We start from the raw sequence: 27,305 nt of genomic DNA on the forward strand, positions 1-27,305 counted from the left end.
GGTGAGTGGGGATGACCCACCACAGTCAGGACCTGACAGTGGACCTTGTCCCTCAGACACCACAAAGCACCAGGTAACAAAAGGCCTGAACTTTATTAATTCTCCACCAATCCCAACCCCCAAGGCCCTCGTGGGAAACCCACTGAGGTCAGAGGTCACCAGACCTCGGGGCCAGGGGGTCCAAAGCGTCTCAGAAGCTGCTCCTGGTCCTCTAGGTCCTTCCGCACCTTCTTGCGCATGTAGAAGATGGGGCAGTCCCGGCTGTGGGCAGGGTTAGGGGTCAGGGCTGGTTGCCCGAGGCTGCAGAGTCCCTCTGCCCAGCCCAGTGATGGGGCGGGGGCAGTTCCCAGGACTTTGACCCCGGACTGCTGCCCACCCACCCCCTCCCGTGTAGGGCTGTTTGCTCAGCGGGCATGGGGGGGTGCCGATAACAGCGGGTGCCCGCTGAGGCGCTGGGCCACCAGCCGTATATCACCTGTCACCTGGCGTGGGAACCCACCCCGCCCACCCGTTCCCTGGGGAAAGCCCGGCACCGCCCTGAGGGAGGGGGTCAGGACTGGGGGGGCAGCAGTGCGGCCATTTCCCAGGCAGATACAGATGCCCAGCCCTGCCCCACTCGACAGCTCCCCAGCCCCGACCCCTGGGAGGGCTGGGTCAGGCACTGGCCCATTACTGGCCAGGACACCAAGGGTCGTGAGACCCCACAGCCTGAAGGGGATGTGGGACAGGGCGCTGCTTGAGACCTAGGATTTGGGGCACTGGTCCACAGGCCTCGGGAGCTTAGGGGGACCTGGGCAGGCCAAGGCGAGGGCGGTGGGGGCGGACAGGTGTATGTACCTAGTGCAGATGACATCCTCGTGCAGGCTGCCCTGACAGCGCTGGCACTGGGTCCAGAGGCGTGAGAAGCGCTCCTCCAGGGCGTTCAGGTGGGACACCTGGGGATGGTGGGGCTTAGCAAGCAGCCGGAGCCTCAGCCCTACCCCTGAGTGCCCTCCCCCGACCCCTCACCTCCTTCTGATACAGCTCTGACTCCCGGGGCTGGCAGAACTTGCACACGGCTCCTGGGGGTGGGGGGGTCAGCACAGGGCGCTGGGGCCGAGCCAGGGCCCGGGCGGCCCCATCCCTGTCCCTTCCCCGCCCGCTGCCCATCCCGGCTTCTGAAAGTCCCCAGAGATGAGAGAACAAGGGAATGAGTGTGTGGGGAAAACTCCCTGGGGAACTCCCAGGTCGGGGGTCCAGGACCCCCTTGGGGTGTGACTGCAGAGAGGAACCCCCCACCTAGGGGCCAAGGCCTACACAGGCAGCAGTGCCAGCTTGTGGGGCAGGTGCCGGGGACCCCGGGCAATGGCAGAGGAGGGTGAACGGTGGGGAGCAGGGTCTGGGGTCAGAGCGGGGACCACGCTCACCCTGGTGGCTTAGGACAGTGCGGCAGCCGATGCAGCAGCTTTGGCGCCTGGTGAAGGCCAGGAGGCCGCCCACCTTGCCCGTGAGCACGGTCTTGCACCGCGTGTGGTCCCCGCCTGCAGGGGAGGGGTGAGGACAGGCATGAGCTGCTGCCCTCTCCCCGCTCCCTGGACACCCCCAGCCGCCCTGGGCGCCCCCGTACGCAGCAGCACGGCCTCGGCGCGGCCCTCGCCCAGGATGGGCTCGAAGATGCGCAGGAGCGGCTTGGCGAGCTGCTGCTCCAGGTAGTACTGCGTGTCGATGGGCAGGCTGTGCTCCAGCACGAACAGGGGGTCCTGCGGGCAGAGTGGCCAGAATGGTCCCACCTGGGGCCGAGGGCTGTGGTCAACAACAGGATGCGGGGTGAAGAGCACCAGGAGCCACCAGGGGCCTCCGGTCATGAATGGGACCATGGTAACAGGGCAGTTACTGGGCCTAGAGCTGCCCTTTGGAGAATGGCATCAGGGGGAGATGTGGGTCTGGGATGGGGTCAGAAGTCATGGGGGGGGTCCCTGGCCATGGGCTCTGTGATCCATGCTGGGGTCCACAGGTGGAGCCCTCAGGTCACCAAGGAAGGTCAGAGTTCATAGCGGGAGGATTGGGGCGTTAAGGTGGACAGGGGCTGGAGTGGGAGGCTCGAAACTGAAAAGAATGAGGGTGGGGGGTAAGGGGGGCCTCCAGAAGGCGCAGGGTGGCCTGGGAACAAAGCGTCATGGAGCTCTTGGTGTGCTGGGGGCGGCTGTCAGGGGCCCGTGGAGCCCACAGTGGGAAACACCCTCCCCTGGGCTCGGAAAGCAGAAGTGAGAACGGGGAGGGCCGGGCAGTGCGGGCAGCCCAGGTGGGCCTGACCTCAGACTTCATGTAGGCAGCCACGCCCTTGGCAGCGCTGATGATCACGTAGGGAACCCGGTCGCCCAGGCTGGGTGCACTCCCAGGGTCCCGCTTCCTCATCCTGTGGGGAGACCAGTGGGTCAGGGCAGGGCAGGGCGCAGGAGTGCTGGGCACAGCTGGGGTGGGCCAGCCCCCACTGGGCAGACCTCTCAGCCAGCTCCACGTGGGCCTGCTTGCCAGCGTAGTCGGCGGCTGCGCGGGTCAGCTCCTTGGTGATGACCAGTTGGGAGATGTCGATACGGTTGCACAGCAGGTCCGAGATAACATCCTGTGCATGGGCCACGGCGCCCGTGGGGTCTCTGAGGGCCAGATGTGGAGGCATCACCAGTGGCTGCTGAGGGCCAGGCTGGTATCTCTGCCTCCCCAAGGCTGGGGGACCAAGACAGGCTCTGAGGGCTGAGATCCAGGGCGGGGAGGGGCCCTGCCCAGCCATAGGCTGCACAGTGGCAGAGACAGGGCCTGAACCCACAGCTGTACAACCTCATACTCTTTCCACCACTCCGCCACTGAAGTCAGCCTGACACCTGTGTCCTCGAGGGAGGAGGGGACTGGGGGCCTGGACTCCTGTGTCTGAGGGAGGAGGGGACTGGGGGCCTGGACTCCTGGGTCTGAGGGAGGAGGGGACTGGGGGCCTGGACTCCTGTGTCTGAGGGAGGAGGGGACTGGGGGCCTGGACTCCTGGGTCTGAGGGAGGAAGAGGGGCCAGGAGCCTGGCCTGGTCTGGATGGAGGGTCCCACACACCGGTCAATGAGCAGGCGGCGCAGCGAGGAGGTGATGAGATTGGCCACTAGGGGGCAGTTGTCCCTGCGCACAGCTTCCAGGCCCTTGCAGTCCATGCGGTCATGGGCGTCAGGCCGGGAGGAGAAGAGCAGGCCTGCGTAGCGCTTCTTGCTGATGAGCAGGTAGGGGAAGTAGACCTAGGGAGGCCTGTGGCTGAAACCCCTGAGACTGTAGAGGCCAGTGCCCAATCCTGACACATCCCCCAGAAACTGAGGACAGACAGCGCTGGTCCCTGTGACACGGGATTGGGGTGCTTGGGGGATGGACCCTGAGGCCCCAGCACCTGAGCCCGGGAAAATCCTCAGGACACCAGGGCCCCCAAATCTGAAACAGACTGAGATAAACCTAGAGACAGGACCCAAACATGATATCCAGATGCTGGGGTGAAGCCTGGAGAGCCCCAAATCTGGGTCTGGGACAGACCTGAGGCAGATGGGGAATTCAAGGGACACCACACAAAAATGGGAGGCTCTGAAACCAAGAGAAGGTCTGCCCCACAGTCTGACTCTGGTGTGACCCCTGTGGATCAAGTCCAGTGTGAGAGCTCCCGACCTGAGCCTGCCGCACGCAGGGTAGCGCTAGACAACGGCGCCCTGATCCAGGGTTCGCCCAGGGCAGTCCCCACACCTGACAGATTATCAGGAAACCCCAAACCAGAGACACTCCCAAGACTGATAAGGTTGTTAAAAAATAGACACTGTGCTACGTGCAAAGCCCAGGTACCTTGAGAATCAGAGGCCCCTCGAAACTGGCCAGACCCACAGCTGCCCACTCCCAGCCCAGGGATGGGGAGCACGTACCTTCTCAAACTCGAGCCGGATGGGCGGGGGGAAGTGGCCCGACACCCAGTCCGCAGCCTCCCGCCCCAGGGCCATCGCGTCGGCCACAGAGGAGACACCAAATCGGCACATGACGGAGTCAGTGTCACCATATACCACCTGGGGCAGGGTGTATGTGACCAGGAGGCCTCCTGTGCTCCCCCCACCGAAGCATTTCCAGGCTCATTCTGGGTAGCAGGCAGGGCAGCCCCTGACCTTGGCATTGGCGCTGTAGCCATTTTCCACCGTGTACTTGGACTCCACCAGCTGCTTCGTTTTCTCAATCATCTGGCGCCCGAACCCAGTGACACTCTGTTGGGGACAAAATCATGCGATGAGGGCCCAGGGGCTGCCTGCTGTGGACATAGGCTCAGGGTCCCACCTCCACCACCTTCCAGAGGTATGGGCTTACGTGAGCCACTCTGCCCCTTTGGGCCTCAGTTTCCAAATCTGCCAAATGGGACCATTAAGTTGCTTCTTAATGGTTGCAAAGAGTGGGTCCCTGACCCAGAGTTCTGGGCACAGAGGAGGAACTGACTGCGGCAAATGAGTGTTGGAAAGAGCAGAACCAGAAAAGGCCATCGGCTCAGTGTTTCTCTCCACAGAGGTGCTGTGACGTCTGGTGACATCACAGGCAGCACTCTGTGGTGCAGGACCACTGACATTCATGCCCCCATTCCTGAAAGTCAGCATGCCACCCCTGTCCTTGGGCAACAGGAAACGACCCTACAGGTTTTTGAATGGCCCCAGGGAAGGGGGCCGCAGCAACCCCATGGAGAAACCATTCCTTTCCAAGTCTTATTTTACAAATAAGGAAACTGAGGCTGGGGGGCGGGGCACACACCAAGGCGAGATGTGTGTGACTCTTGTTTTCGTTTGTTTGGATCCAGTCAGAAAATCATTGTCTTTTAACTACGGCATTTAGGCCACTTACATTTAGAGTAATTATTGATTAGACCTGGGGTACAATCTACCACTTTACTACTTGCTTTCTATTTGTGCCACCTGTTCTGTGTTGCTTTTTCTCCTATTTTTCTGGAATAATTCAGTATTTTTTAATTATTCCATTCCCCTGCCCGCATAAGCTACAGAGATGGAAATAAGTGGCTAAGAAAGAGACACAACAGAGAGACAGAGGGTAGGGGCTGAGAGGGAAAAGATAAGAGACAAGGCCAGGAAGCAGCAGTCCTGCCGAGGGAGCCCCAGGGGAGCAAAGCCACATCCTTCCACCTGGCCTTGCTTAGGGGCTGGACTCTGATGGCCGTACATCAATTTCTTTTCCCCAAAGAGGCTGGGGGAGCCAATGAGAGGGGCATGGGGGGCATACAGTGAGGGGTATACCTTGCCCAAGAGAGGCCTGGGAGGGAATTTCTAAGCCCTAGAAATGTCCTGCCCTTTGTTCACCTGAGGCCACAGGCCACAAAGTATCAGCTTGACCTCTACACGGGCCACATGGTATCAAATTGACCTCTACAAGGGCTGGAGGCCAAGGTCAACTACGTGGCAGTCAGTCATGCCTATGTGACCAACCTTTAATAAAAACCCTGGATACCAACGCTTGGGTGAGTGTTACCCTGGTGGGCAGGACTCTGTATGTGTCATTATACGTCACTGCCAGGAGAAATAAGCACTGTCTGCACAACTCCACTGGGAGGGACAACTGGAAGTTGCTTGGTCTCTCCTGGACCGTGTCCCACGTGCCTTTCCCTTGGCTGATTTTAATCTCCGCTTTTACTGTATTAAATCATAACTATGAGTGTCATGGCTTTTCTGAGTTCTGAGTCCTAGTGAATCAGTATGCACAAGCCCCTCCCACTGGCAATTCTTCCAAGCCTTTTGCCAGAGGCAGGAGGATTAACACAGTGCACAGGTAGGAAGGGAGCTCCCCATGCCTGGAGGTAACCAAGTCTGGGATATGTCAGGGTCCAAATCCCAGGGAAAGAAGCTGAACTGGAACACCTTTCTAAGGCTCTCGTAGGCCATGAACTCAGGCACAGCTCCCAGCTGGGCAGAACCTCAGACCCTCTGTGGTCTCACTGTAGATCTGTTTTCCTGTCGAGCAGCACAGATGCCTCCACTAAAGAGGCCTAGGGCACTGCTGTGGGTGGGGAGGGAAGCAGTGGGCCCAGTTTCTTCTTGGCGGAGAGCACTGAACAAGCACCCACCGAGCATCCTTTCTGGGTCCTCATACCAGAGGCAGGAAGGGGACCCCCCATGTCTGACAGTGACAGTGACTGAGGGCAAATCAAGTGCCAGAGCCTGACTGTGCTGTTGGGTAACCCCAGCCCCACACCAGCCCCCCTGAGCAGACTGGCCTTGTTCTCCCATCAGCAGGAGGGAGGGAACCTGCCCTCTCCTGCCTCAGCCTCACGGGGACCAGGGGCCGAGACTACCGTGGATGTGGGGTATCAGGGTAACTGTGTGGCAGGTGGAAGAATGAGTAACACTGACGCTCTGCCACACGTCCCTTAGCCTCTGCCTGCCTTGTCCGGTCCCGCCCGGTCCCACCCTACTGTTCCCCACCTTTCCTTTATTTGTCTGCAGAGCCCTTGGTGACAACTGTCTTCCCGTACACCTTTACTGCTGTCACCATCTATGTCCCTACTAGGCTGGGCACTGCACGAGGGCAGAACTCTCATCCATTGCGTCACCTGCTAGACCCACAGGGCACAAAGCCTGACCCAGAGTGGATGTTTGGCCAATGTTTACTGAACAACTGAATGAACCAATCACTCAAGCACCCCCTGTCCAAAAGGCAGCGAGTTCTCCCAGAAAGGGGCTGTCTGTCCCCTACCTGCGCACGGTGGGGACTGAGCACTCACCTGTGAGATCTCCAGGCACGGCAGCTTGCCCACCTGGGCACCAGTGAAGCCATACACAGAGTTGGCACTCACTTTAAGTGCCAGCTGCCGCCCATCTAGGACCTGCCGTCGCAGGGGGTCTGTCTCCTTGGCCAGCTCGGCCTTGGCCCTGGGAAGAGGGGGGAGTACGGGTCACTCAGGCAGTGTCCCAGGACTCAGGGGGAAACGAGAGACCCAGGCTTGGGCACTGGTCAGGGAGCCTTTCTGTAAAGGGGTGCCATGTACAGTTGTGCGTCCCATGTGCTGCACAGAGGCAGCCAGTGGGGGGATGAACAGGGGCTGCCTGGAGGAGGCGTCTTGTTCTAATTCACACACAGCTGCAGTTAAGTGGTGCCTGGCAGCCCCTGGGTGACCCACAAAGACAGGGATCACCAGTAGCCTCACTAAATCTGAGCTCTGAGGAGGGGTGGGCGGGGGGCTCCAGAGCCCACCTCTTCCGGGCGCTGAGCAGGTTCTCCAGGATCTGGGGCAGCAGCCCCTTCCGCACCGACGTCTTTACAAACTCGTCCCCAGTGGGTGTCTTGATGAACTGGTCCTCAGTCAGGCTGTGTCGGAAGATGGTGGGGGGTGATGCTCGGCCTCCCCACTTTCCCCCACCTCTCACGTGTCCCCTTCCCTCCCCACTATATCTGGGTCCCCAGCCCCACCCTGCCTGCGTGGGCCCCTGGGCAGTGTAGGGTTCCACGTGCTGAAGGAGGGCGCCATACCCCAGTTTCTGGGCAGCCCCAGGCCGCAGGAGCGTGGTGTAACACAGGTTATGGGCCATCATGATGGATGGATACAGCGAGGAAAAGTCCAGGGTGGCGATGGGGACGTCATAGTACCTGGGAGGGCCGAAAGGAGTCAGGGACGAGACCCGCACCATGACCCCACCCAGACACACGGCTGCAGGGCCTCACCCTTTGAGGGGCTCAATGACTGTGGCTCCTGTGTAGTCCTCGCCGCCCTCTGTCTTTACCACAGGCATCAGCAGACCCTCGCGCATGGCCTGGGAGAGCGGAAGGTGGCAAATGGAGTGTGGGCATGGTCACGATTGCTCTGACTGGAAGGAGGAGGAGACGGGAGGGGCTGCCACGAGTGACCAGAGGCCGCCCTGGGGTCTGCCCACTGACCTGCCGCAGCAGCTGGGACACAACTTTGACCTGCTGGCCACGGGTGAGCAGGTAGCCGAGGGGTACACCAGTGACACGTGCCATCTCCATGGCGTTCACCAGTACCATGAGCCGCTCCAGCAGCCGCAGTGGCAAGAAGGCATCCTTGAGGCAGTACACTGCCAGGCGGCGGCGTGTCTGGTCATTTCCGTTCTGGGGACAGGCACCAGTAGTGTCAGGAGGGCAGGGAGAGGGAGAGGGTCTGGGTGGGGAGCGGGTGGAAGGAGGAGGTCAAGGAGTTGTCAGGGTCAGAGGGAGGAGGGAGCAAGCTGAAGGGCTGGTGTGGATGAGACAGGGGCAGGTGGCAGCATCAAGGTCACGTGAGTGGGCAGGACTGCGGAGTCACACCTGTAAGGTGAGGTCAGAGGTTGGGGGCAGGAGGTTAAGGTGAAGGTCAGGAATACAGATGGGAAGTGGAAGTCCAAGGTCATGAGGACAGGAGCAAGGCTGAGGTCAGAGTAGGTGACGGGGGGAGAGCAGGAGCAGGATGCGGCTCAGCGGTTGGGACAGGAGGCGGAAGGTGGGGTCAGTGGTCCCGGGCTGGGGGCACCTGCAGGTCGGTGATGATGCTGTGCTGTACGTCCTCCTTCTGCTCGCCCAGGAAGTGGAAGCTTACGGCGTTGAGCGTGTAGGAGCGGAGCTTGTATTCCCGCAGCAGCACCTGGGGTGGGGGGGCAGGGTCGGTCCACGCCCTGGGCCGCGGCCCCACAAGGCCCGGGCCCCTCTGCCCACCGGGACCAGCCGTACCTGCAGCATGTCCATCTGCACGCGGCCCACCATGCTGACCACCTTGCTGTCCCGCCGGCCGGTCTGCTTTGACTGGAAGGACGAGTCCCGGATGGTAGAGCGGAGGTTGATCACGCGGCCCAGGAAGGGGAACCTGTGCACCTGGGGTAGAGCACGGGGGCAGCTGCAGAGGGGGCCCTGGCCTGGAAGCCCCAGGCCTGTGCCAAAGGAACGGAGACCAGGACATGCACTTCAATGCAGCCCTCTGCCTGCTGGGGGCAGCTCTGGTGCAAAGACCCTCAGGGGCTGGGCGGGCATGGACTGGACAGGACAGACAGGAGACAGGGACCGGAAGTCGGGGGTCTGACAGCTATGGGGGAAAGGCAGTAAGGATGGTGCCCAGTGGCTGGGGGGCTGCACCCAGACAGGAAGCTGGACGAGGAGATGGGACAATGCTGAGCTCAGTGGGGGGGCAGTGGGTACACGGGGTAGGGGTCTGGGGGACAGCCAGGCAGCAGCACAGAGAGCTAGGTTTGGGTTCAGGAGAGGGGTCTGTGCTGGAGACGGGGACCTGGGAGGGACCTGGAGAGGAGGCCTGAGCTGGGCTGGAGCAACAGGGTGGAAGGGGGGAGGGGAGCAGTGGCCCAGGCTGACGGGAGGACTCGCCCTGGAGCTGTTACGGGCCATAAGTATGGTTTTCCTTGTTTCATTACAAAATTGGCCACACATGGAGAAAAGGAGAAAATAATACAATATACCCCCTGTTATAAGTTGAACTGTGTTTCCCCCCAGAAATGTTGAAGTCCCAACCCGCCCCTGAACCTCAGAATGTGACCTCATTTGGAAACAGTCTTTGCAGGTGATTAAGTTAAGATGAAGTCACAGGGTGGGCCTGGTCCCATATGACTGTGTGCTCAGAACAAGGGGAAATCTGAGCAGAGACGGGCAGAGGGAGACATGATAGAGACAGGGAACGTCCGAGGCTACCAGAAGCTAGGAGAGAGGCCTCAGGAGGAACCAACCCTGCAGCACCATGACGTCAGACTGTGAGACGATGCAGGTCTGTGGTACTTTGCATGGCAGGCGTAGCAGGCTAACACAGCCCATACACTCGCACCCAAGTTCAACAAGCACTAGGGTTTTGCCACATACTTCGAGGAAACCCCCCCTTTCCTTATTTTTGCTGATGTATTTTAAAGCCTAGAACACAAGGCCATGCACCCCTGCACGCTTCAGTCTGCACCCCTGAATACACAAGCCTTTTCTTACTTAATCATAAATGCCCTCCCTGCTTTTGCAAACACCACCGTAACTTTCTGGACTTTGAGCAGGGCCGGGACAGGGTAAACGGGCTTTTCGGGGATGCCTCTGGGGGTGGCGGGCTGCAGGTACACAGCCAGGTGGACCTCTGAGGGGACAGCCACCAGGGAGTAGGTGAGGCGAGGTACACAGTAGCCGCCCACACCGAGCCTCAGGGCGAGCCTCCCCCCTCCCCCCCACCCCCGGCACTACCTTGAGGGTCTGGGCCCGGGAGATGAGGTACGGGAGGTCGAAGTTCTGGATGTTGTAGCCAGTAATCACGTCGGGGTCCATGGTGCGGATGAAGGCTGCCCAGGCCTGGGGCGGGGAGCACACAGGGTCACGCTGCTGGTAACCGTCATCACCCCCTGCCATGGGTCCCTCCCACTCCTAGGATGTTCCAGAAGCCCCCAAGAGTAGCCCTAGAGCCCTCCTGCCCATGGTAGAAAGATCGGGCAAGTGCTCCTGGGAATAATGCAGAAGCCAGAGGGGAAACGCTGAAGGGATCTGAACCCACGGACACAGCTCTCAGGAGCAGGGGCCATGCCCACGAGAGCTCAGAAAACGGCTCCGCACCTGCGATGTGGACGTCAGGGTGGGGAGTGCTGAGGAAAAGGGGGGGACGTGGAACAAGAACCACCTGGAGAAGCTCCTCCTCCCGCTCGTAGCTCTGCACCTTAGCGCCCAGGATGGGGGCGCAGGGCCTCAGGGTGAGCGCCAGGCGCAGGAAGGGTTCCGGCTCGCCCCAGCGCAGGCCCAGCGAGCAGATCTGGATCACAGGGTCCCGCTCGGGCTCGGGGAAGATGCCTGCACAAGGAAGGGGATGCAGGGGACCTGACGCCTCCTCTCCCTCATGACACACCAGGTGGCTGAACCTCCAAATCTCCCTCAGCCTGTCCACTCCTCTCCATCTCCACTGCCTGCAGACCCTGTGTGACCCATCCTGGCTTCCCATCGCCCTTCATCTCCTGCCCTCTCCCCTCCCTCACTCAGAGTGGGATGGTCCTGCCTCAGGGCCTTTGCACTTGCTGCTCTCTCTGTGGGGAATGCTCTCCAGGCCCCAGGGACAGACCTTTGCGGCCAGCGCACTCAATGTCAAAGCTAAGTACACGCAGGGGTGCGATTCGCTGCCACTGCCCTTCTGGCGGGTGACTGACCACGTCTGACCACAGCACATCTACCTCCAGCTGACACAGCGTGGCCTGTGGGGACAGGGTGTGTTAGTGGCTGCAGGGTCCTGGATCCATGCCCCCTACCCCTGGGGAGCCCTGTACCTTCTTCTCCAGCCTCAGGACGTATTTCCCAGCAGGGAGTTCCAGCCAATTGCAGCCCACGATGTCTGCGTCTACCATGAACCTGGGGAGGAATGAGGTCAGTGGGCAGAAGCCAACCTGGGGAGAGTGGGCAGAGGGTGGAGAAGTGAGGCAGGGGCTGTACCGGATCTCAAAGTCAACGTTGGCCTCGTATGGTGCAAAGCTGGGTGTGCCCAGGCCTGCCACACGGACACCCTGCTCCAGGAGGCGGCGGGCAGGCGCCACGAGTCGGGGCAGCGCCAGGGTGATGCGCAGAAACTGGGAGGGGCCATGCCCCTGGTACCCGAACATGCCTGCAGACAGAGGAGGCTGGCACCAGCCCAGAGGGACCCCTACCCGCTCGGCCCCCGGGGAAGATACTTACTCTCCCGGGTGCATAGCTCCACAGCCAGCACGGCTGGCCCTGTGAGCTCCTTCCCCCCTCGATGGTCCCGGCTGATGGCTGTGTTCAGCTCCTGCTGCAGCTCACTCAGGTGCTGGGGCCCAAAACCTGGGGTTGGGAGGTCTGGTCAGAAGCACAGGGGCCACCAGGTGGCCAGGGGCCAGGAGGGATCTTCTGGGTGGGGGCCACTCACCAGGAGGCGCTGGAGTGTAGAAGTAGGGCGCAAAGCCGTGGATGTGGCAGCAGACAGACACGCCCTCATCAGTGACCCCAAATGCACGGAGCACAGGCACAGAGCTGTGGGACAGCGGCGGTGCCCCAGGCAGGGGCTGCGCTGGGCCTGGGAGTGTCACATGGTAAGGCAGGACTGCCCCTCAGATTCCTCAAAGGCTCACCTCCCCAGCCTCTCCTGTGCTGGGAACACAGCCCCACGGCAGTAGCTTGGGGCACTCCTGCCGAGATCAACCTTCTGCACTGTTCCCTCAGCCCTGCTGCTTCCCCTAGTCCCCCTACAGGCCATTTTCCACCCCACAGCTAGAGGGAACCCCCGCCTGTTTTTGCAAAACAAAAAAAATTTTCTTTTAAACAGTAAAATCAACTTGGTGTGTGTGTAGTATCATGAACTTTAACGTATGTATAGATTTGTGTAAACACCACCAAAATCGGGTACAAGACCATTCTGTCGGTCTAAATAGCTCCCTTGAGCTGCCCCTTTGCAATCACATGTCCCTCCCACCCCAAGCCCGGCACCTGTGCCCCGAACCCCCTGCCACTCTCCTTGGTGCCCGTCCTGGGCACCCCATCCCTGTCCCTCCCTCTCACAGCCCTGGGCACTGGGCAGAGACTGCCTGTGACAATCTCCTCCCACCCACCAGGGCGCTCTCCCAGTCTCACCCACATAATGGTCAATCTCCAACTGCTGGAAGATGAGGGGTTCGGTGCAGGGGTCCAGGTGGGGCGGGGTGGGCCGACGCCAGCGGGCATCTAAGGCTGTTGCAGAGAACTGCCCTGGGTAGGGAGGGGGATGTGGGGCTACGTAGAGTCATGGTCCTCTCCATCAGTAACTGCCCTCCCAGCCAATTGCACGAACCCTCGGGGGCATCCGAATTGCGAAAGGAAAGTCAGGTAGAGGTCTCTAGATCAGACAGGAAACTGGAGATTGCGAGGTCAAGGGTCAAAGTCAGAATAGAAGTGGCAGGCAACAGAGGTGGCATACTAGCAGGGGTCAAAGGTCAGACCTTTGTGGTGCTCAAAGTGGGCCAGAGGTCATAGGTCTGCTGTGTGACTGTCAGTTCAGAGGCAAGATAGGTAGGGGAGCAGAGGGTTCCCACGCCAGGTCTCACCATCCGCAGCCCCCTCCAGGAGTGGTGGCAGCTGCTCCTCCTCCTCCCGTTCCTGCAGCCTGCGCTCTGCCTCCATCTCCTCCATCAGTGCCAGATCTTCCTCAAACTGAGATGGCCGAGGTGTCTCATCCTCATCCCAGAGGCCCCCACGGGTCCGCTTCGGGGGCACCCCAGGCCCTGGGCCTGGGCCTGGCCGCCGCCTACCATCCATCCTGCTGGGCAAGTCAGGGCTAGATGAGAATTCCTGTCTTCTCCACGGCCTCCCGTGCACCCACCATGACTGTGAGCCTTTTAACGTTCTGGACTGCCTGAGAAGGCACGCCACCTACAGGCTCATGGGGTGCTGGCACATTCCAGGGGCTCAATAATCATTAGCTCATATAATTACATGCCACTCCCCACCCCGTCTAACCCTTTCCTCACATGCTCAAGCCCCCCACATCCTTTTGTCCCTGTTTAGTTGTCTCTGGCAGACCCCGTCCTGCCCTGCACACCCTCTCCCCATCACAGACCTGGGCCTTAGCATAGCCCTTTCTTTCCCATAAACCTCTGTCCTCAGTGCCCTCACCTACCCATCACCCCATCAGCCCAGGCCTTCATACAAAAAGCAGCTAGGAAGGGCCTCCTTCAGGACAGCTACTGTGCTGGGTGCCAGGGAATGGCCTAAAACACGAAACTGACTAGGCCCCTTCCCAGCGCAAAAGACTTCAGAGGCTTCCCATCCTATTTAAACACAAAACATAAACAGGAGCCCTTTTTATTTTGAATGTATACCCTTCGCCCATGTTCCCCAAGTGTCAATATATTGCCCCTTTTACTTTCACTCCTCCTCTACCCTCTAATATAACATGCAGACATCAGATTACTTATTTTCCTGAACCATTTGGGAGTTAACTGCAGATACTCTGAAGAACAAGTACATTCTCTTAAATAAACACGGTGCAATGATCAAATCCAGAACATTTAACAGCAACTCAATAATAATATAAAGAGCCCATTTTCCAATTTCTCTAATCATCCCCAAAATGCCCTTATGGTAACCGCCTCTCAATCCAGGATTCAATGTAGTAAACAAAACAAAAACCAAATAGAGACTTTTATATGTTTGTATGTTTTCTTAGTGGGAACCTATAAGAAGTTATTTTGAGGGTATATTTTGACAAGATATGTGGATATAAAAGTACATATCCTCTGGTGGACTAGACAAAAGACTGTATTCAGATTAAGCCTATTCGCTGTGGTTCGGTAAGAGAATATTAAGTAAATACACACTCAAGTATTCAGGGGTAAATGGCCATGGCATATGCAAGCTATTCTGAAAATAATTTTTTAAAGCGTGCATGCAAATCATAAAGTACACAGGGTAAAATGTGAAAACAGGTGAATCTGGGTGAAGGGTACACAGGTTCTTTGTACTATGCTTATTCTTTTAACCTTCCTGTAAGTTTGAAAATATTAAAAAAGAAAAAGAAATTTTAAAGCAGTACACGTCTCCCAGTATCAAGCTGAGAAAGAGGGGATTATGGGAACCTAGAGCGGACCCCAGACACAGCTGGGAGGAAGAAACAGGAGGGGACAAGTCAGCTGTCCCAGGTTCAAGGGAACACTCTGGATGCCCTAACTATCCCCCCACATCCAGTCTCCCCTCGGTCCTTTCTGCAACATGCCCTGGGCCTTGGAGCTGCCACAGGTAGCCCAGCTCGAGACATTTCCCTGAGCATGGCTGGGGGCAGTCACACGACTAAGTTCTCTCTCGCAGACGAGGGTGACTGTAAGGCGTGGAAGTTCCAGGACAGCCTTACGAGAAAGCCTGCGTCCAGCCTTTTCCCACTTGCGGATGGCTAGCGCATGGATGTGGTGAGCCCACCTGGCTCCCTGGACCAAGGTCAACACTGCAGGGGACGCACAGATGGAAGGAATCTGGGCCCTCGACAACCTTCTGGAACACGTCCGCCTACCTTCGGATGGTCACGTGGAGAAAAAAACTTGTATCTTGCCTGGGTCACTGTGCTTTGGGGTCTCTGCTTTAGCAGCTTAGCCTAGACCCTGACAAATATAGCACAGAAAATTCTGAACTGATTGGAATATGTTATGGCAAATGTTTGGAGGTGGTATACAACGGAGTACTTGTCAGCGTTAAAAAGGATATACACACAGGGTGGACGCATCTCAAACATGTGTAATAGAAGCCAGACACACAAGTACACACTGCGGGAGTGGGGAGTGACTGCTAATGGACATGGGGTTTCCTTTGGGGTGAGGAAAACGTTCTGGAACTAGACAGAGGTGGGGCTGCACAAGACTGTGAATGTACTACACGCCACTTACTTTACACTTTAAAATGGTTAATTTCATCTCAATTTTAAAAATTAGAGTATATAAGTATGTTGTATGATGCCATTTCCACAAAGTTCTAGAATCAGCTGAACTAATTTATGGTGCTAGAAATCAGGTCAGTGGCTACTTCCAAGATGGGAGACTAACTGGGAAGGGGCACAAGGGAATTTTCTGGGGTGATGCAAATGTACTGTACATCCAACTGTATGCTTGAAACGGTCCGTTTCACTCTATGTAAATTAGACCTCAATTAAAAATATAAACGTGAGGAGGCTGCAATTTCACATCCAGGGGTTTATGCCTCAGATATACTATCACATGATGAAAAACTGCCTTTACAAGGTTATTTCCGGCAGCATTGTTTGTAATCCCAAAAGACTGGAAACTACCTAAATGTCCTCCCCTGGGGGACTATTTAAATAAATCACATTACCTCCGTTCCACGGAATACTATGCAGCTGGATAAAGGAATGAGGAAGCACTCTATGTACTGATATGGAGGGCTCTCAAAGACGCATTGTTAGGCAGAGACAGCAAGGTGCAGGTGTATTTAGTGTTATCTTTTGTATTAAAAAAATGTATCTGAGAAAATGTGGGCAGAGGAAGCTGAGGGGCTTACAGGAGCCCAAAGGAGAAGCCAGACCTGCCCTGGCAGAGGGAGGAACAAGAGGGCCAGCTGGCTGCCCTAGGTCAATGGGCTGTGGCCGGGAGGTGCGGTGGGAGTGAAGGTGTTACTGGGAGCAAAATCTAGATTCCTCTGCTAGTTCCCTATCACAGGCACCATCCCTTGTGCAGTCAGGTAAGGCAGCATCAGAAGGAAGGTCGCCCGTGTGACCCCTCTCGGCTGTCCAGGCACAGTTTGGCAAACGCTGTGCTCACTTCCTTTCTTGACCCTTCAGTAGCAGATACTGACCAGTGTCTGCAGCAGTAAACGCTGAGGGCCCACTCTGGGTCAGGCGCTGGTTTTTCTGTGACCCTTGGTGTTCTCATCCCATCTCACCCCATCTCACGTCTTAAATGCCATCTCTGCTGATCACTCCTGCCTTTGTCTCCAGCCCAGACCTCTCCCCAGGCTCCAGGCTGACAGATCCAGCTGCCCACTGTGAGGACATCTCTTCAAGCACCTGAGACGCCAAAGCCGGGCTCCTGATCTCACCGCAAACCTGCTCCTTGCACCTCCATGGTCTCCCCCAATTTGGTAAACAGCAGCTCCCATCAGGCCAAAAACCGTGGAGTCACTCCAACTTCTTCCACTCAGACCACACGCTCGCTCCATCGGCAAATCCTGTCAGCTGCCTTCCAACAGACCCAAGTCCCACGGCTTCTTAATTCCTGCCCGGCTCCCAGCCTGGCCCTCCACTCTCTAGACCCAAGTCCGACGGCTTCTTAGCTCCTGCCCGGCTCCCAGCCTGGCCCTCCACTCTCTAGACCCAAGTCCGACGGCTTCTTAGCTCCTGCCTGGCCCTCCACTCTCTAAGACTATTTGCATCTTTATTTTGTACACTGCTGTTTGTCTGTCTCCCCCTGCTGGAAGAGGAGCTCCATGAGGGCCCGGATCTGGCTGTTTTCTTTACTGAAGCACTGCAGGGGTCTACAGCTGTGCCTGGCACATAGAGAGCACTCAAGAAATATGTTTAATGGAGCCTCCGCCGTCTCCCTCATTCCACCCTGCTCCTCAGTGTATTCTCCACATGGCAGTCAGAAGGCTCTTGTACAAATATGTCGGATCAGCCCATCCCTCCTCTGCTCAGAGCCTGCTCCTATTTCCTGTCTCATTCTGTTAAAGCAAAATCCTCACCGTGCTGCACAAGCACAAGACGCTACATAATCACCCATTTCCTTTTGGATACCACCTCCGGCCCTCTCCCCCACCGCTCACTCGGCTCCAGCTACTTGCCAGTTCTCTGTTCCTTAAACACTCCCAGCTTGGTCCTACCTCAGGACCTTTGCACAGGCTGTTCCCTCTGCCCTGCCAAATGTTCTTCCCCAGATGTCTCCATGGCTTCCTCCTGCCCCTCTAGGTCTTTAATCGAATGTCACTTTTCAGTGAAGCCTGTTTAAAATGGCAGCCCCACTGTCCCATCCTGACGCTCTCCAATCCCTTTCCCTGCTTTATTTTTCTTGATGGCACTTATCGCTGTCTGGTGCATAGTACCAGTTCTTATAGTTCTCCAAGTGTGGCCCCGGGTCTGCAGCAGCTTCAGCTTCAGGTGGGAACTTGTTGGAATGCTAACTGTCAGGCCACTGCCCAGAACCACTGAATCTGGCCCTCGGGGATGGGGTTCAGCACTCTCTGGACTCAAGTCTAAGAATACTGATGATTTATCTTGTTTACTGCCCATCCCCACAAGAAGAATGGGAGTTCTGTGAGAGCAGGGGTTTTGTCTTGTTTCTGGCTGTACATCATGCACCCAGAAGAGTTCCTGGGACAGAAGACATACTCAATAAACATCTTCTGAAAGAATGAATGAAGGCACTCACGGAATCGTTATGAAAACTTCTGAGGTACGTGCTGCTATTACTTTCTAATACAATGACTGGAACCGAGGCCCTGAGAGGTGAAGCCACCTGCCCAAGGTGGCACAGCTACCTCAGAGGAGCAGCGCCAGGGTTCTAACCCAGGGAGGCTGGCTCCAGAGCTCCACTGCCAACCCACACTCCAGACTGTGTTAGGCAAGATACATAGGTGAACTGTCCTCTGCCCTGCGGGGCAGGCAGACTGGGGACGGTTCGTCTGTTTGCTCACCGCTGTATCCTGGCTCACACACATCTGCTGAGGGAATGATTAAATAATTACAAATGTAACTATTCCCTCTTGCCCCCAGAAACATACATACTTTCCATGCTTCGGCCTTCCCCTCCTCTGGGTCTCCCTGACTCCCACTGTCCTTGTCAAAGGTCTGGGACCATCTGGGCCTGTGTCTGACTCCTTTACCAGACAGGGACCCCTTGACAGCAGGGCACGGTCTGGGACTTCTCTGAGTCGCCAGAGTGGCCCAGCACAGGGCCTGGCCTTGGGGTGTTTGCTGGATAAAATCCTCCTTTTTCTTGGCCACGTAACTCCTCTGCATCCTCAGAGACTCAGCTCTGGCTCAACACTGCCAGGTTGATCCACTGTCCCTGGGGTTCCTACAGTGCCCTGTGCTACTTCCGTTACTGCAAGTATGTGCCCCAAGCCAGGACTGCTTCAGGCTGTGAGCTCCTCAAAAGCAGGGTCAAGGTCCCCAGCACAGTGCCTGGAACACAGGCCCCTTCAAATCATGTCAGTTTAGACTCCTCTTGAGTGTCACCAATCCTGAGTCTTCCCTGAGACCCCAAGGATGAGTGTTGCTTCATCACAGTTCAGAGTGCTCTGAATCGAGATTTCCTGTCCTTCCGCCAACCAAATTCAATTATCACTTGCTCAGAGCAAAAAGCCTGCCACAGAGCAGCTGACTGAAGGACTCGAGAGGGAGGAGCATCACAGGAGGGCGGGCGTGGCAAAAGCCAGCTGGTAAGGAGCCTCTCTAAGGGACAGGAGAGGCTTGGGTGGTGAAGTGCAGGAAGGAGAGGGAGAGACACAGCAATAACACATTCCTGGAGTGGGTGGGGCTAGGAAGCTGGGATACTACATCACCCTGCCCTCTCTAAACCCTGCTCACTCATTCCATCTAAGCTCTTTCCTCAGAGTGGCACCCCCAAATCTGCTCTCTCTCAGCCTTCTTCACCCCACCTGTTGCTCAAACCACAAACCCCAGCCATTCAGGGCTCCTCTTCCCTACACCCCCACATCCTGCTGGCTTAATCCCCCAAAACAATCTGAGCCTGACAGATCCTCTCCACTTGCACTGCAGGCTGAGCCACCTACAATCATCCCCTCTGCCTTCTAAGTGGTCTCCCTCCTTCCACTCTTGCTCCTGTTACAATTCCACTTTCACTCAGCAGGTGAGTTTTGCAAAACGCAGGGCAGGTCATGTTGATCTAATACTCAAAACGTCTCATGGCTCCCTATGGAACCCAGAATAAAAGCCAAACCTCACACCAAGGTTTACAAGGCCCTACAGAATCTGGTTCCCCACATCGCCACCCTTACCTGTTTCCTCTGCTTCAGCTACAAACATGCCAAGCTCCTTACTACCTAAGGGCCTTTGCACTTGATGGCCCTTCTGCCCTTTTTTTCTTTACATGGCTGACGTCTCCTCAAATGTCACTTCCCCTGAGAGGCAATTTCTGATCACTCCAGCCAAAGAAGCAGGCTACCCTGTTGCATTTCACTTGGGAAAACATATCACAGCCTGAAAGCACTGCTTTATCGTTATTACTCATTACTTGTCTACTGTCTTCCAGAGGCAAGGACCTTCTCTGCCTTGTTCGGCCTGTAGCCCATTTCTACAACAATGCTTGGAAGAGTACTCATTATTTAGTGAATAAAGAATGACACCATGCCCCCACGTGCACCACTGTCTCCCAATACCTCCGGGATCCACCCGGTGGCCCCCAAAGACCCTCTAGTGTGCGTCCTCTACCCCACCCCGGGACTAGGTGCCCAGTGCATGCACCCCCTGCAGGCCGAGGGACCCCAACACCCCACCGTCATTTTCCCGCGCCGCAGGCGCCCAGGCCCACTGGCCCCTGACCCTGCTCAGCGCGTCCCCTAGCCAAGGGAGGTCCCTCCCGCCGCCACGCCCCACGCAACCTCTCACAACCCTCTGAGGCCTACGCGCCCAGCTCCTCAAGACCCACTCCCTGCGAGGCCAAGTTCCCTACAAGTTCCTTTCTTCCTTTACTCACCCGCTTCAAACAGCGTTTCCCGCCACAGCCTACGCCGCCGTGACCCCTGACTCCAGGCGCGCGCGCAGGCCCAGAGCCGCCGCGCGCGAACCGGGCCACGCCCCTCCCGCCCAAGTAGGGCAAGTCACGCCCAACATTTGGCTGGGCCACGCCCCGCCCTCCCAACTGGGTGTGTGGCCTCGTCCTCTGGCGGACAAATTCCCGACAAACCCCGCCCCCTGTTGGCGTATTCAACGCAAAGCCCCGCCCCGCCCTGGAGGCTACGTCGCGGCCACGTGCAGGCTGCTTGCGCATCAACCCTGGGGTCCGCCCTCCCATCCTCGGGCACGCGCGTGCAACCTCCGCTCCTCTCGGTCTTCTGCTGGAGGACGACACTTTGAGAGGATCACCTGAACAGTGTCAGTCCTTCCGCTGGCGGCTTGACGTCTGCCCTTCCCTGCAGAGGCTGGGCGCTCGGGTCCCAGCCTGGTCTGTTCTCCAGGCTCACGGCCAAAGTTTCTCCATCTGTAAACTACACTCAGCATGGGGCGGGCACACCTGTTGGGCGCTGGAACACACTGCTTGGAATAGGGCGATCACTTACAACTACCTCATTTCTGCCGTCCCCTCTCCCCCGTCCTAAATAAAAACATACCTTTCAGTACCCAGCCCATCCCCCCAAACGACAACCCTTTCACCCTCAGAGTCATCCTTCCGAATCACCTGTGTGTCCCCTCAGGGCCAGGCACAAGGGAAAGGGGAATGAAGAGAACTCCAAGGCCTGTCCTTACTGTGACTTCACCAGGGCCTCTCACCTTACAGACCCAGCAAGTGCCCTTATTCAACTTGGGGACCAAGGCCGATTCTTGTGGTTTAGCTCCCAGCTACAACACAATCTTTGAGGCTTTGTCTCACTTCCTCCTCCGGTTCCCACAGTCACATGCTGTCCCCAGTCATCCCCCGCAACTGCCAGCCCTGATTGGTAGCCACCTCTGAGGGATTTTATTTTGTTCACTGCTTCCAGTGCCTAAAATTGTGTTTGGCACGTAAGTGCTTCATACATCTTTGTTGGATAAATGACATCTGCGTCCCCAAAATGGTCCTAAGTGCCCAGGCTACAAGTGGCTGCAGCAAATATTTGTTGACTGACTGAAAGCCTCGATCCCCTCATCCTCTTCTTGCCTTTCATGAGCAGGATCTAGCTCACCATGTACAGGGAGGTGACCCAAGGCCATCAGGGGCCTCCCCTGAACCCCCACAGCACCCAGTCATATCACCAGCCTAGCACCAGGTCCAGGGGGCCAGTTTCAGTGAAGACCCTAGCAGCCCATCTGTCCATCTCGGACTCAGTCTGGCTCAGGGCGGGTTTCTATTCATATTTTATTTTCCTGTTTTTGTCTTTTTTTTTTTCTTAAGTTTTTATTAAATAAAAAGAGCAGAGGGAGAGGGGAGCCTGTGGTCTCTCGGCTGTGGGGTAGTACCATGGGCCCTCCCCTCCCTCTGTTCAAGGTGCATTGCGCAGTGGGCTTGAGGTGTAAGCTGGGCAGGGAGGGCAGCTGGGAGAGCTTGGCGAGGTCAAAGGTTGGGACCTGTGACCCATCCACACCTCCCAGGAAGACTTGGTGGGCAAGAAGCCTCCTAGACCCTGACTGGGGCTTATCCTGAGGGTGAAGGGCTGGCGGGGCCAGGGCCTGTACTCTAAGCCACAAGGTGGGACCCCAGGTCTGGCCCCTTCCCACCCAGGAGAAAGAAGGGGTGACCATGTCCGTTCATTGGAGGGTGCAGGGCTGTGGGGCAGACTGGCCAGGCCCCTCACTCATGGACGTCCCAGATCTCAGACAGCAGAGGTGGCAGCTTCTTGTCCTGGAGCCGCAGGGCAAAGACCTGCTCCGAGTGCACAGAGCTCAGCGTGCGCAGGCTCACGAGCTTCATCAGCATGCGAGGGAAGCGCAGCTGGTCCTGCAGGAGACAGGAGGGAGGTGGGCGTTGTCTGGGCCCTGCCCTGGGAGGCGCTGGTCAGCCCTCTCTGGGGTGAGCCAGGAGAGCCAGTGGGGGGAGCGGCTGGCCAGAGCATGGGGACCCTGCACTTTTGAAGGGCCAGGTGCCTGAAGACAGGCTCTACTGAGAGGACATCGGTCAGACCTGAGTGCTGCCAGGGAGCAGGGGTGGGGGGTTGGACAGAGTCAGGCTCAGACAAAAGCAAGACGCCAGCCCCAGGCTGACCCCAGGAGGGGCTGGGCTCAGGTACCTGTGGCCTCTTGATGCGCGTATAGGAGAGCAGTGCCTCCACGTAGGGCTGCTGAAGGGCCTCCACACGGCTCGGCTCCTGCACGTTGGGACGGTCGGCCGAGAAGATGTTGATGGCAATGAGGAGGGCATACTCGGCGTCATCCAGGCCCAGCCGCCGCATGGCCCGTGAGAACTCAAAGATGGGATTGATAAACTCCACCTGCAAGCCTGGGGGTAGGCGGCCTGTCCGATAAACTCGCCAGCTCAAAACCGGCTCCCACCTCCCTGACGATGCCCACTATCAGCGGAGTGAGGGAAACAGCAGCCATTATAGTGTTCTCCTCACTTCTGTTCACCTGCGTTCCCACTGCCTGTCGGAGTACCTGACATGAAGTAGGTGTGCCATAAATCTTGCCTGAGTGAGGGGATGAGTAATGACAGCAAACATTTATTCAACCTTATCTCTGCGCTCCAGCTGCCTGGGTCTCCTTGCATTCCTTAACACTGTCCCATTCTTCTCAACCTCAGGGCCTTTGCACATGCAGATCCCCAGTGGCCAATGCTACTCCCCACCTCCCTTTTCCTAGGTGATGCCTCTCACCCCTCAGGCTGCAGAAGCCCACCACCCAGGTCACATCCCCAGGCAAGTGCTTTTGGAGGGCAGGGATTAGAGCTGCCCTGCACAGTTGGGTAGGCTGTCTACTGCACAGTGGACTGAGATCCAGCCTCCCTTGGGTGAGATCAGGTTGTGGGAGGAATGTCTCTTCCTAATTCCTACCAGGATGTCCTACATGCTAGCAGAGACCCCTGTCTCATCCTGCACTTTGTCCCACCGTGCAGTCGGTGCTCAATAAACGTGCTCTTATTTCACTGCAAAACTGACTCAACTCTCACCCCACTTTGGAGATGATGAAACAAAGGCTCAGACAGGAATGAGACAACCCGAGGTTTCCCAGGCAGCAGGGCCTGTCAGGGGTGCCAGTCCTGCCCCCACCCCGAGCCTGCTGGGCCATACCCGCGCGGTGAAAGTCGTCCTTGCTGTAGGTAAAGTCCTTCAGGAAAGTGATGCACTCTGTCTCATGGTTGTAGCGTCTGGCCGTCTCCAGCAGCATGATCTGAAGGCAGCAGGGAGAGGGGTGGGCAGAAGCAGGGGCGCAGGGAATCCCTGTGGCCCTTTAGCCAGCAGTCCCTCCTCTCCTGGCCTGAATGGGGGGCCTGATATCATCAGGATCATCCCTCACCCTGCTGCCCCCCATTCTTGCAGCCATGCCAGCCTATAGTCTGCAGGTTGGACAGCACACTCTCTCTCTCCTCCAGCTTCAGCACACACAGCTCCCTCCACTTGGGACACTCTCCCCAGGTGGTTACAAGGCACAGGAGCAGTATTTTTGCCTGTTTTGTTCACTGTCATGTGCCCAGCACTTGGAGTATAGCCTGACACACACTAGTCATTCAAACCTTATTTATTACCGATCTTTTATTTAAATGTCAACTCCTCTAAAGAGCCTTTTTGTCATGTTCTCTAAACTGTGTCCCTCCAGCCTAATTCTCAGCCTCTGCCCGTTTCTTTTCTCTCTCTGGCCCATGGGAGACTCTGATTATCTGTTTAATATTTTGACAGGCCCCCGGGGAGTATCATCCCCATAAGGGCAAGGACTAGAGAGGCCTTGCTCATCGCTGTGCTACGAGCATTCATCCTCAGGCTCATTTCTGGGGTTCCTTGAGGGCAGAAGAGCCTCGCTGAGGATGGGTGGCCTGGCCATTACCTCAATGGTAGATGCCTTCAGGAGCGCAATCTGGTCCTCACGGCCCAGCTGCAGGAAGCCGGGCACCTGCTTGGCGAAGTCCACAATCTCCTGGACTGAGATGATGGCCAGCTCCGTGAAGTGGGCGAAACGCTGTTGGCGGGCATCGCGGGACTGGGGATCTGCGCCCAGGGGCCAAGGCTAGGACACGGGGGTCCAGGATCACTCTCAGGACGCCTTCCATAAGCCCAAGGCTATGGAGGCACACTGAGGCAAAGCCTTCACCCCACAAGACCCTCCTCTCCAAGCCCCTGCCCTCTGGAGCCCCATTCCCTCCCCATCCCAGGCCCATCACCCCCTCAAGGCCGAGGAAGGGGCAGTACCGTGACTTTGGGCTGATCAGAGAAGGAGCGTTTGTTGCACTGTAGCTGGGCCGCCACCAACTGCTGGATCATTAGTTCCTGAGCGGCTGTTAACTGGACACCCTCGCCTTCCCCAGAGCCCTGGCCACCCCCGTCGGACCCTCCAGGGGAGGCCCCAGGCCCAGAGGCTGAGCTGCTGCTGACCCCGGGCACTACGGGTTGCTGCTGCTGCTGTTGCTGTTGCTTCCGAATCTTCTTCTTCCGGATCTGTTCTTCAGAGAGGACGCCTGTTGGGGAGACACAGGCCTCAGTAGAGGCCCGAGAGCTGGGCAAGGCCAGGCTGGAACTGCTCCCTCCTTGACACTCACACTGCTCCCTCATCCCGGCCTCCTTGCACTTGCGCAGCCGGCACTGCTGGCACTTGCGTCGCATGAAGGCGTCCATCTGGCAGGTTCCACCACCACGGCAGGTGTAGCGTCCGGCCCCACCTCGGACCACACTGCGTCGGAAGAAGCCCTTGCAGCCTTCGCAGCTGAGCACATTGTAGTGGAAGCCAGAGGCCTTGTCCCCGCACACGCGGCACAGCTCGTGGCCCAGCATCTTTGGAGCCGGGCCCTTCTTTCGCTTGCGCTCTGGCTCCTCTGCTGGGTCTGGGATGACTGGAGTGGGTGGAAAAAAGCCATGAGACACAGCCACAGAGAGAAACAGCAGCCAGAGAGACAGGCCCGTGAGAGATCAGAGACAAGGAGCCAGAGTACAGAGGGTGACCCAGGGAGATAGCAATTCAGAGGGAAAGATGTGTATGTCAGTGAACTCCAAAGAGGAACAGGAGAAAAAAAGTCAACAAGAAACCGGGGCCTCCGGTCCTCATTTCTGATCTTTCTCCCTTCCTGGATCTCTCCCCCAGCCCCTCATACCCACTCCCAGCCCGTCTCTGGACCCTGTCTCACCCACGCTGCAGGCTGAGCCAGCCCCATCAGTGCCCGGGACATCAGGATCTGGACCCCCAGGCCACGGCTCAGGACGCTCCTCCTTTACAACGGGTTTAGAAGAGGGGGCGCTGGGCTGAGGGGGGACATTTCCTGGGAGAGGGAGGCACAGTGAGTTTCTCCTGACAAGTGTGTGATGGTGCGGTGGACTGAGCTGGGAAGGGGGTCACTCACCTGGCAATGGGATATCCTGGGAACTTGTGGTGGGGGTGGACATGGTGGGGGTCACGGAGCAGCCTGCAAAATACAGTGGAACTGAGAGTCTGTGGGGCTAGGGAAGTTCAGGTTAGGTCAGCCACAGGTCTTGAAGAAGTCACCTGTTTCTTCCATCTCTCTCAGGCTCCTTCCTTACTGCATACAGACCTCACCCCAAACCCCTGCCCGTCTACAAAAGCTTCCAATTCTAACAGGGTCCCCCCCCCAACTTCTGATCCAAAACAACCTTTTGCATGACCTCAAGCCCCGCCCCTCCTTTAGGTTGTGTCTGATCCAGATACCGCCCACCTGCTCTTTCAAGGTACTGCCCCTTCTGCTTCAATCTGGCTCCACCCTTACTTCCTCTTTTCCACTGTTTCACCCCACCTACTCTCACTACATCCCACCTCTACGCGAAAGCAAACCTATTATAGCTCTCATTTTGACCCCACCTCCTACTATTATGCTCCGCCCCCATCCTTTCCATCTAGGTTCCGACCAATCCCTTCCACATTCCACTCTGACTCCTCCCATAATGCGCTTCCCCATCACTTTGCTCTGCTCCATCAGCACCTCTCCCCTCCAGGTCCCGCCCCATCTCCTCCCATTATGCCCCGCCCCACCTCCTCCCACCATGCTCCGCCCCCACACCTCGCTCCAGGTCCCGCCCCTCTCCGAACACCAGTGGGGGGCGGGGCTCATGGCTGCGCGCGGGGGTCTCGTGGGCAGTCTCTCGCGGGGTCTCCTCCCGTTTCCCTGGAAACAGTCGGGGGAGACGCGAGCTATGGAGGGGAGGGGGAAGAAGGAGAGAAGGGGCTCAGCGGAGAAGCGCGGGCAACTCCGAGAGGCTCCGGGCCGGGGCTCCTCCCGCGTCTCCTCACACTCGGGTGCACCTGCCTCCGTCCCCTTGCTCTGCTTCTCCTCCTCCTCCTCTGTATCCCCTGGCACGCTGCCGCCGCTCGGGTCCCCTCAAAAGTAACTTCGCCACTTCTTCCGGCAACCCCCCTGTGCGTCACTTCCTGAAGGGGGCGGAGATTCACGGGTGACGGACTTCCGGTCCGCCTAGGACTAACCAAGTCGGCTGCCCCGCACGGAAGTCGTATACCCACCGGAAGTTTATCATCGGGCGTACCGCGTTTGGGGACCTGCGGAAGAATTCCGGACTCATTCACCCTATCGTGGCCAATTCCAAACTTTCCCTCTTGGCGCTATGTGCTTTTCTGTGCTCCCAGCAAAAGATTTATTTGGCATAAGTCTCCCCAGCTATAGTTCCTTTTCGCATTGGGCTGGTTGAAAGCATGTTTGTCCTTTTTTGATACCAGATTTCTGATTTTGGAGGTGCTCTACTTGTTAGTTTTAAATAAGTTAAATTGCAACCCTAGACCCAGAATAAAATATTTTTAAAATAACTTGGTAATAGGAAGAATTTTTTAAAAAAGCATAGCCTTCCCTTACCAAAAAGATGCAACTGATAGCTCTTAAAAATACTTTTTTAAAAATGTGTTTAAGTGTGTTTTTCCAGGACCCATGAGCTCCAAGTCATGTTGTTTCAATCTGGTTGTGGAGGACGCAGCTCACAGTGGCCCAAGTGGGGATTGAACTGGCAACCTTGTTAAGAGCACTGCGCTCTAACCAAGCGAGCTAACCAGCCACCCCAACTAGGAGCTTTTAAAGAAAACTCAGAATACTTA

The 27,305-nt window shown here is 57.2% G+C and overlaps 2 protein-coding genes across 4 annotated transcripts; both read right to left on the reverse strand.

The window, feature by feature from the left end:
• Positions 1–74: 74 nt before the first annotated feature.
• Positions 75–20,240, reverse strand: POLD1 (DNA polymerase delta 1, catalytic subunit). The gene is made up of 27 exons (XM_019741472.2): positions 20,116–20,240; positions 13,009–13,220; positions 12,560–12,673; positions 11,859–12,005; positions 11,648–11,773; positions 11,408–11,576; positions 11,245–11,326; positions 11,043–11,172; positions 10,611–10,777; positions 10,184–10,288; positions 8,693–8,833; positions 8,496–8,606; positions 7,907–8,098; positions 7,694–7,782; positions 7,502–7,618; positions 7,226–7,339; positions 6,756–6,903; positions 4,150–4,245; positions 3,916–4,053; positions 3,077–3,252; positions 2,481–2,633; positions 2,293–2,395; positions 1,607–1,739; positions 1,407–1,520; positions 1,009–1,061; positions 838–935; positions 75–261 (listed from the first exon to the last, which is right to left on the reverse strand). The coding sequence occupies exons 2-27, from the start codon at positions 13,217–13,219 to the stop codon at positions 156–158; spliced, it is 3,333 nt and encodes a 1,110-aa protein (XP_019597031.2). The 5' UTR covers position 13,220; positions 20,116–20,240; the 3' UTR covers positions 75–155.
• A 1,217-nt stretch (positions 20,241–21,457) lies between these two features.
• On the reverse strand, positions 21,458–26,648 carry NR1H2 (nuclear receptor subfamily 1 group H member 2). Of its 3 annotated transcripts, none has more exons than XM_019741474.2 (10): positions 26,508–26,648; positions 26,266–26,396; positions 25,594–25,656; positions 25,381–25,512; positions 24,799–25,089; positions 24,452–24,717; positions 24,090–24,269; positions 23,339–23,438; positions 22,343–22,551; positions 21,458–22,053 (listed from the first exon to the last, which is right to left on the reverse strand). In XM_019741474.2, the coding sequence occupies exons 3-10, from the start codon at positions 25,634–25,636 to the stop codon at positions 21,907–21,909; spliced, it is 1,368 nt and encodes a 455-aa protein (XP_019597033.1). In that variant the 5' UTR covers positions 25,637–25,656; positions 26,266–26,396; positions 26,508–26,648; the 3' UTR covers positions 21,458–21,906. The 3 variants fall into 3 exon arrangements, with proteins under 3 accessions (XP_019597033.1, XP_019597034.1, XP_019597032.1); XM_019741475.2 differs by having other exon boundaries at positions 26,496–26,637; XM_019741473.2 differs by having other exon boundaries at positions 26,512–26,633.
• Positions 26,649–27,305: the final 657 nt, after the last annotated feature.

This window comes from Rhinolophus sinicus, linkage group LG11 (assembly GCF_036562045.2).
Source record: "Rhinolophus sinicus isolate RSC01 linkage group LG11, ASM3656204v1, whole genome shotgun sequence".
In the NCBI taxonomy this organism is placed as follows: Eukaryota; Metazoa; Chordata; class Mammalia; order Chiroptera; family Rhinolophidae; genus Rhinolophus; species Rhinolophus sinicus.

Bases quoted from the DNA above. Each gene is read 5' to 3' on its own strand.
- POLD1 (XM_019741472.2), bottom strand. From the start codon at position 13,219: ATGGATGGTAGGCGGCGGCCAGGCCCAGGCCCAGGGCCTGGGGTGCCC. The intron at 7,619-7,693 runs GTGAGGCCCTGC...CGGCCCTCCCAG, and splicing joins GTCATTGAGCCCCTCAAAGG to GTACTATGACGTCCCCATCG. The intron at 262-837 runs GTACATACACCT...CCCTGCCCACAG, and splicing joins GAGGATGTCATCTGCACTAG to CCGGGACTGCCCCATCTTCT.
- NR1H2 (XM_019741474.2), bottom strand. From the start codon at position 25,636: ATGTCCACCCCCACCACAAGTTCCCAGGATATCCCATTGCCAG. The intron at 24,270-24,451 runs GTACTGCCCCTT...CCCGTGTCCTAG, and splicing joins CTGATCAGCCCAAAGTCACG to CCTTGGCCCCTGGGCGCAGA. The intron at 23,439-24,089 runs GTAATGGCCAGG...TGCTGCCTTCAG, and splicing joins TGAAGGCATCTACCATTGAG to ATCATGCTGCTGGAGACGGC.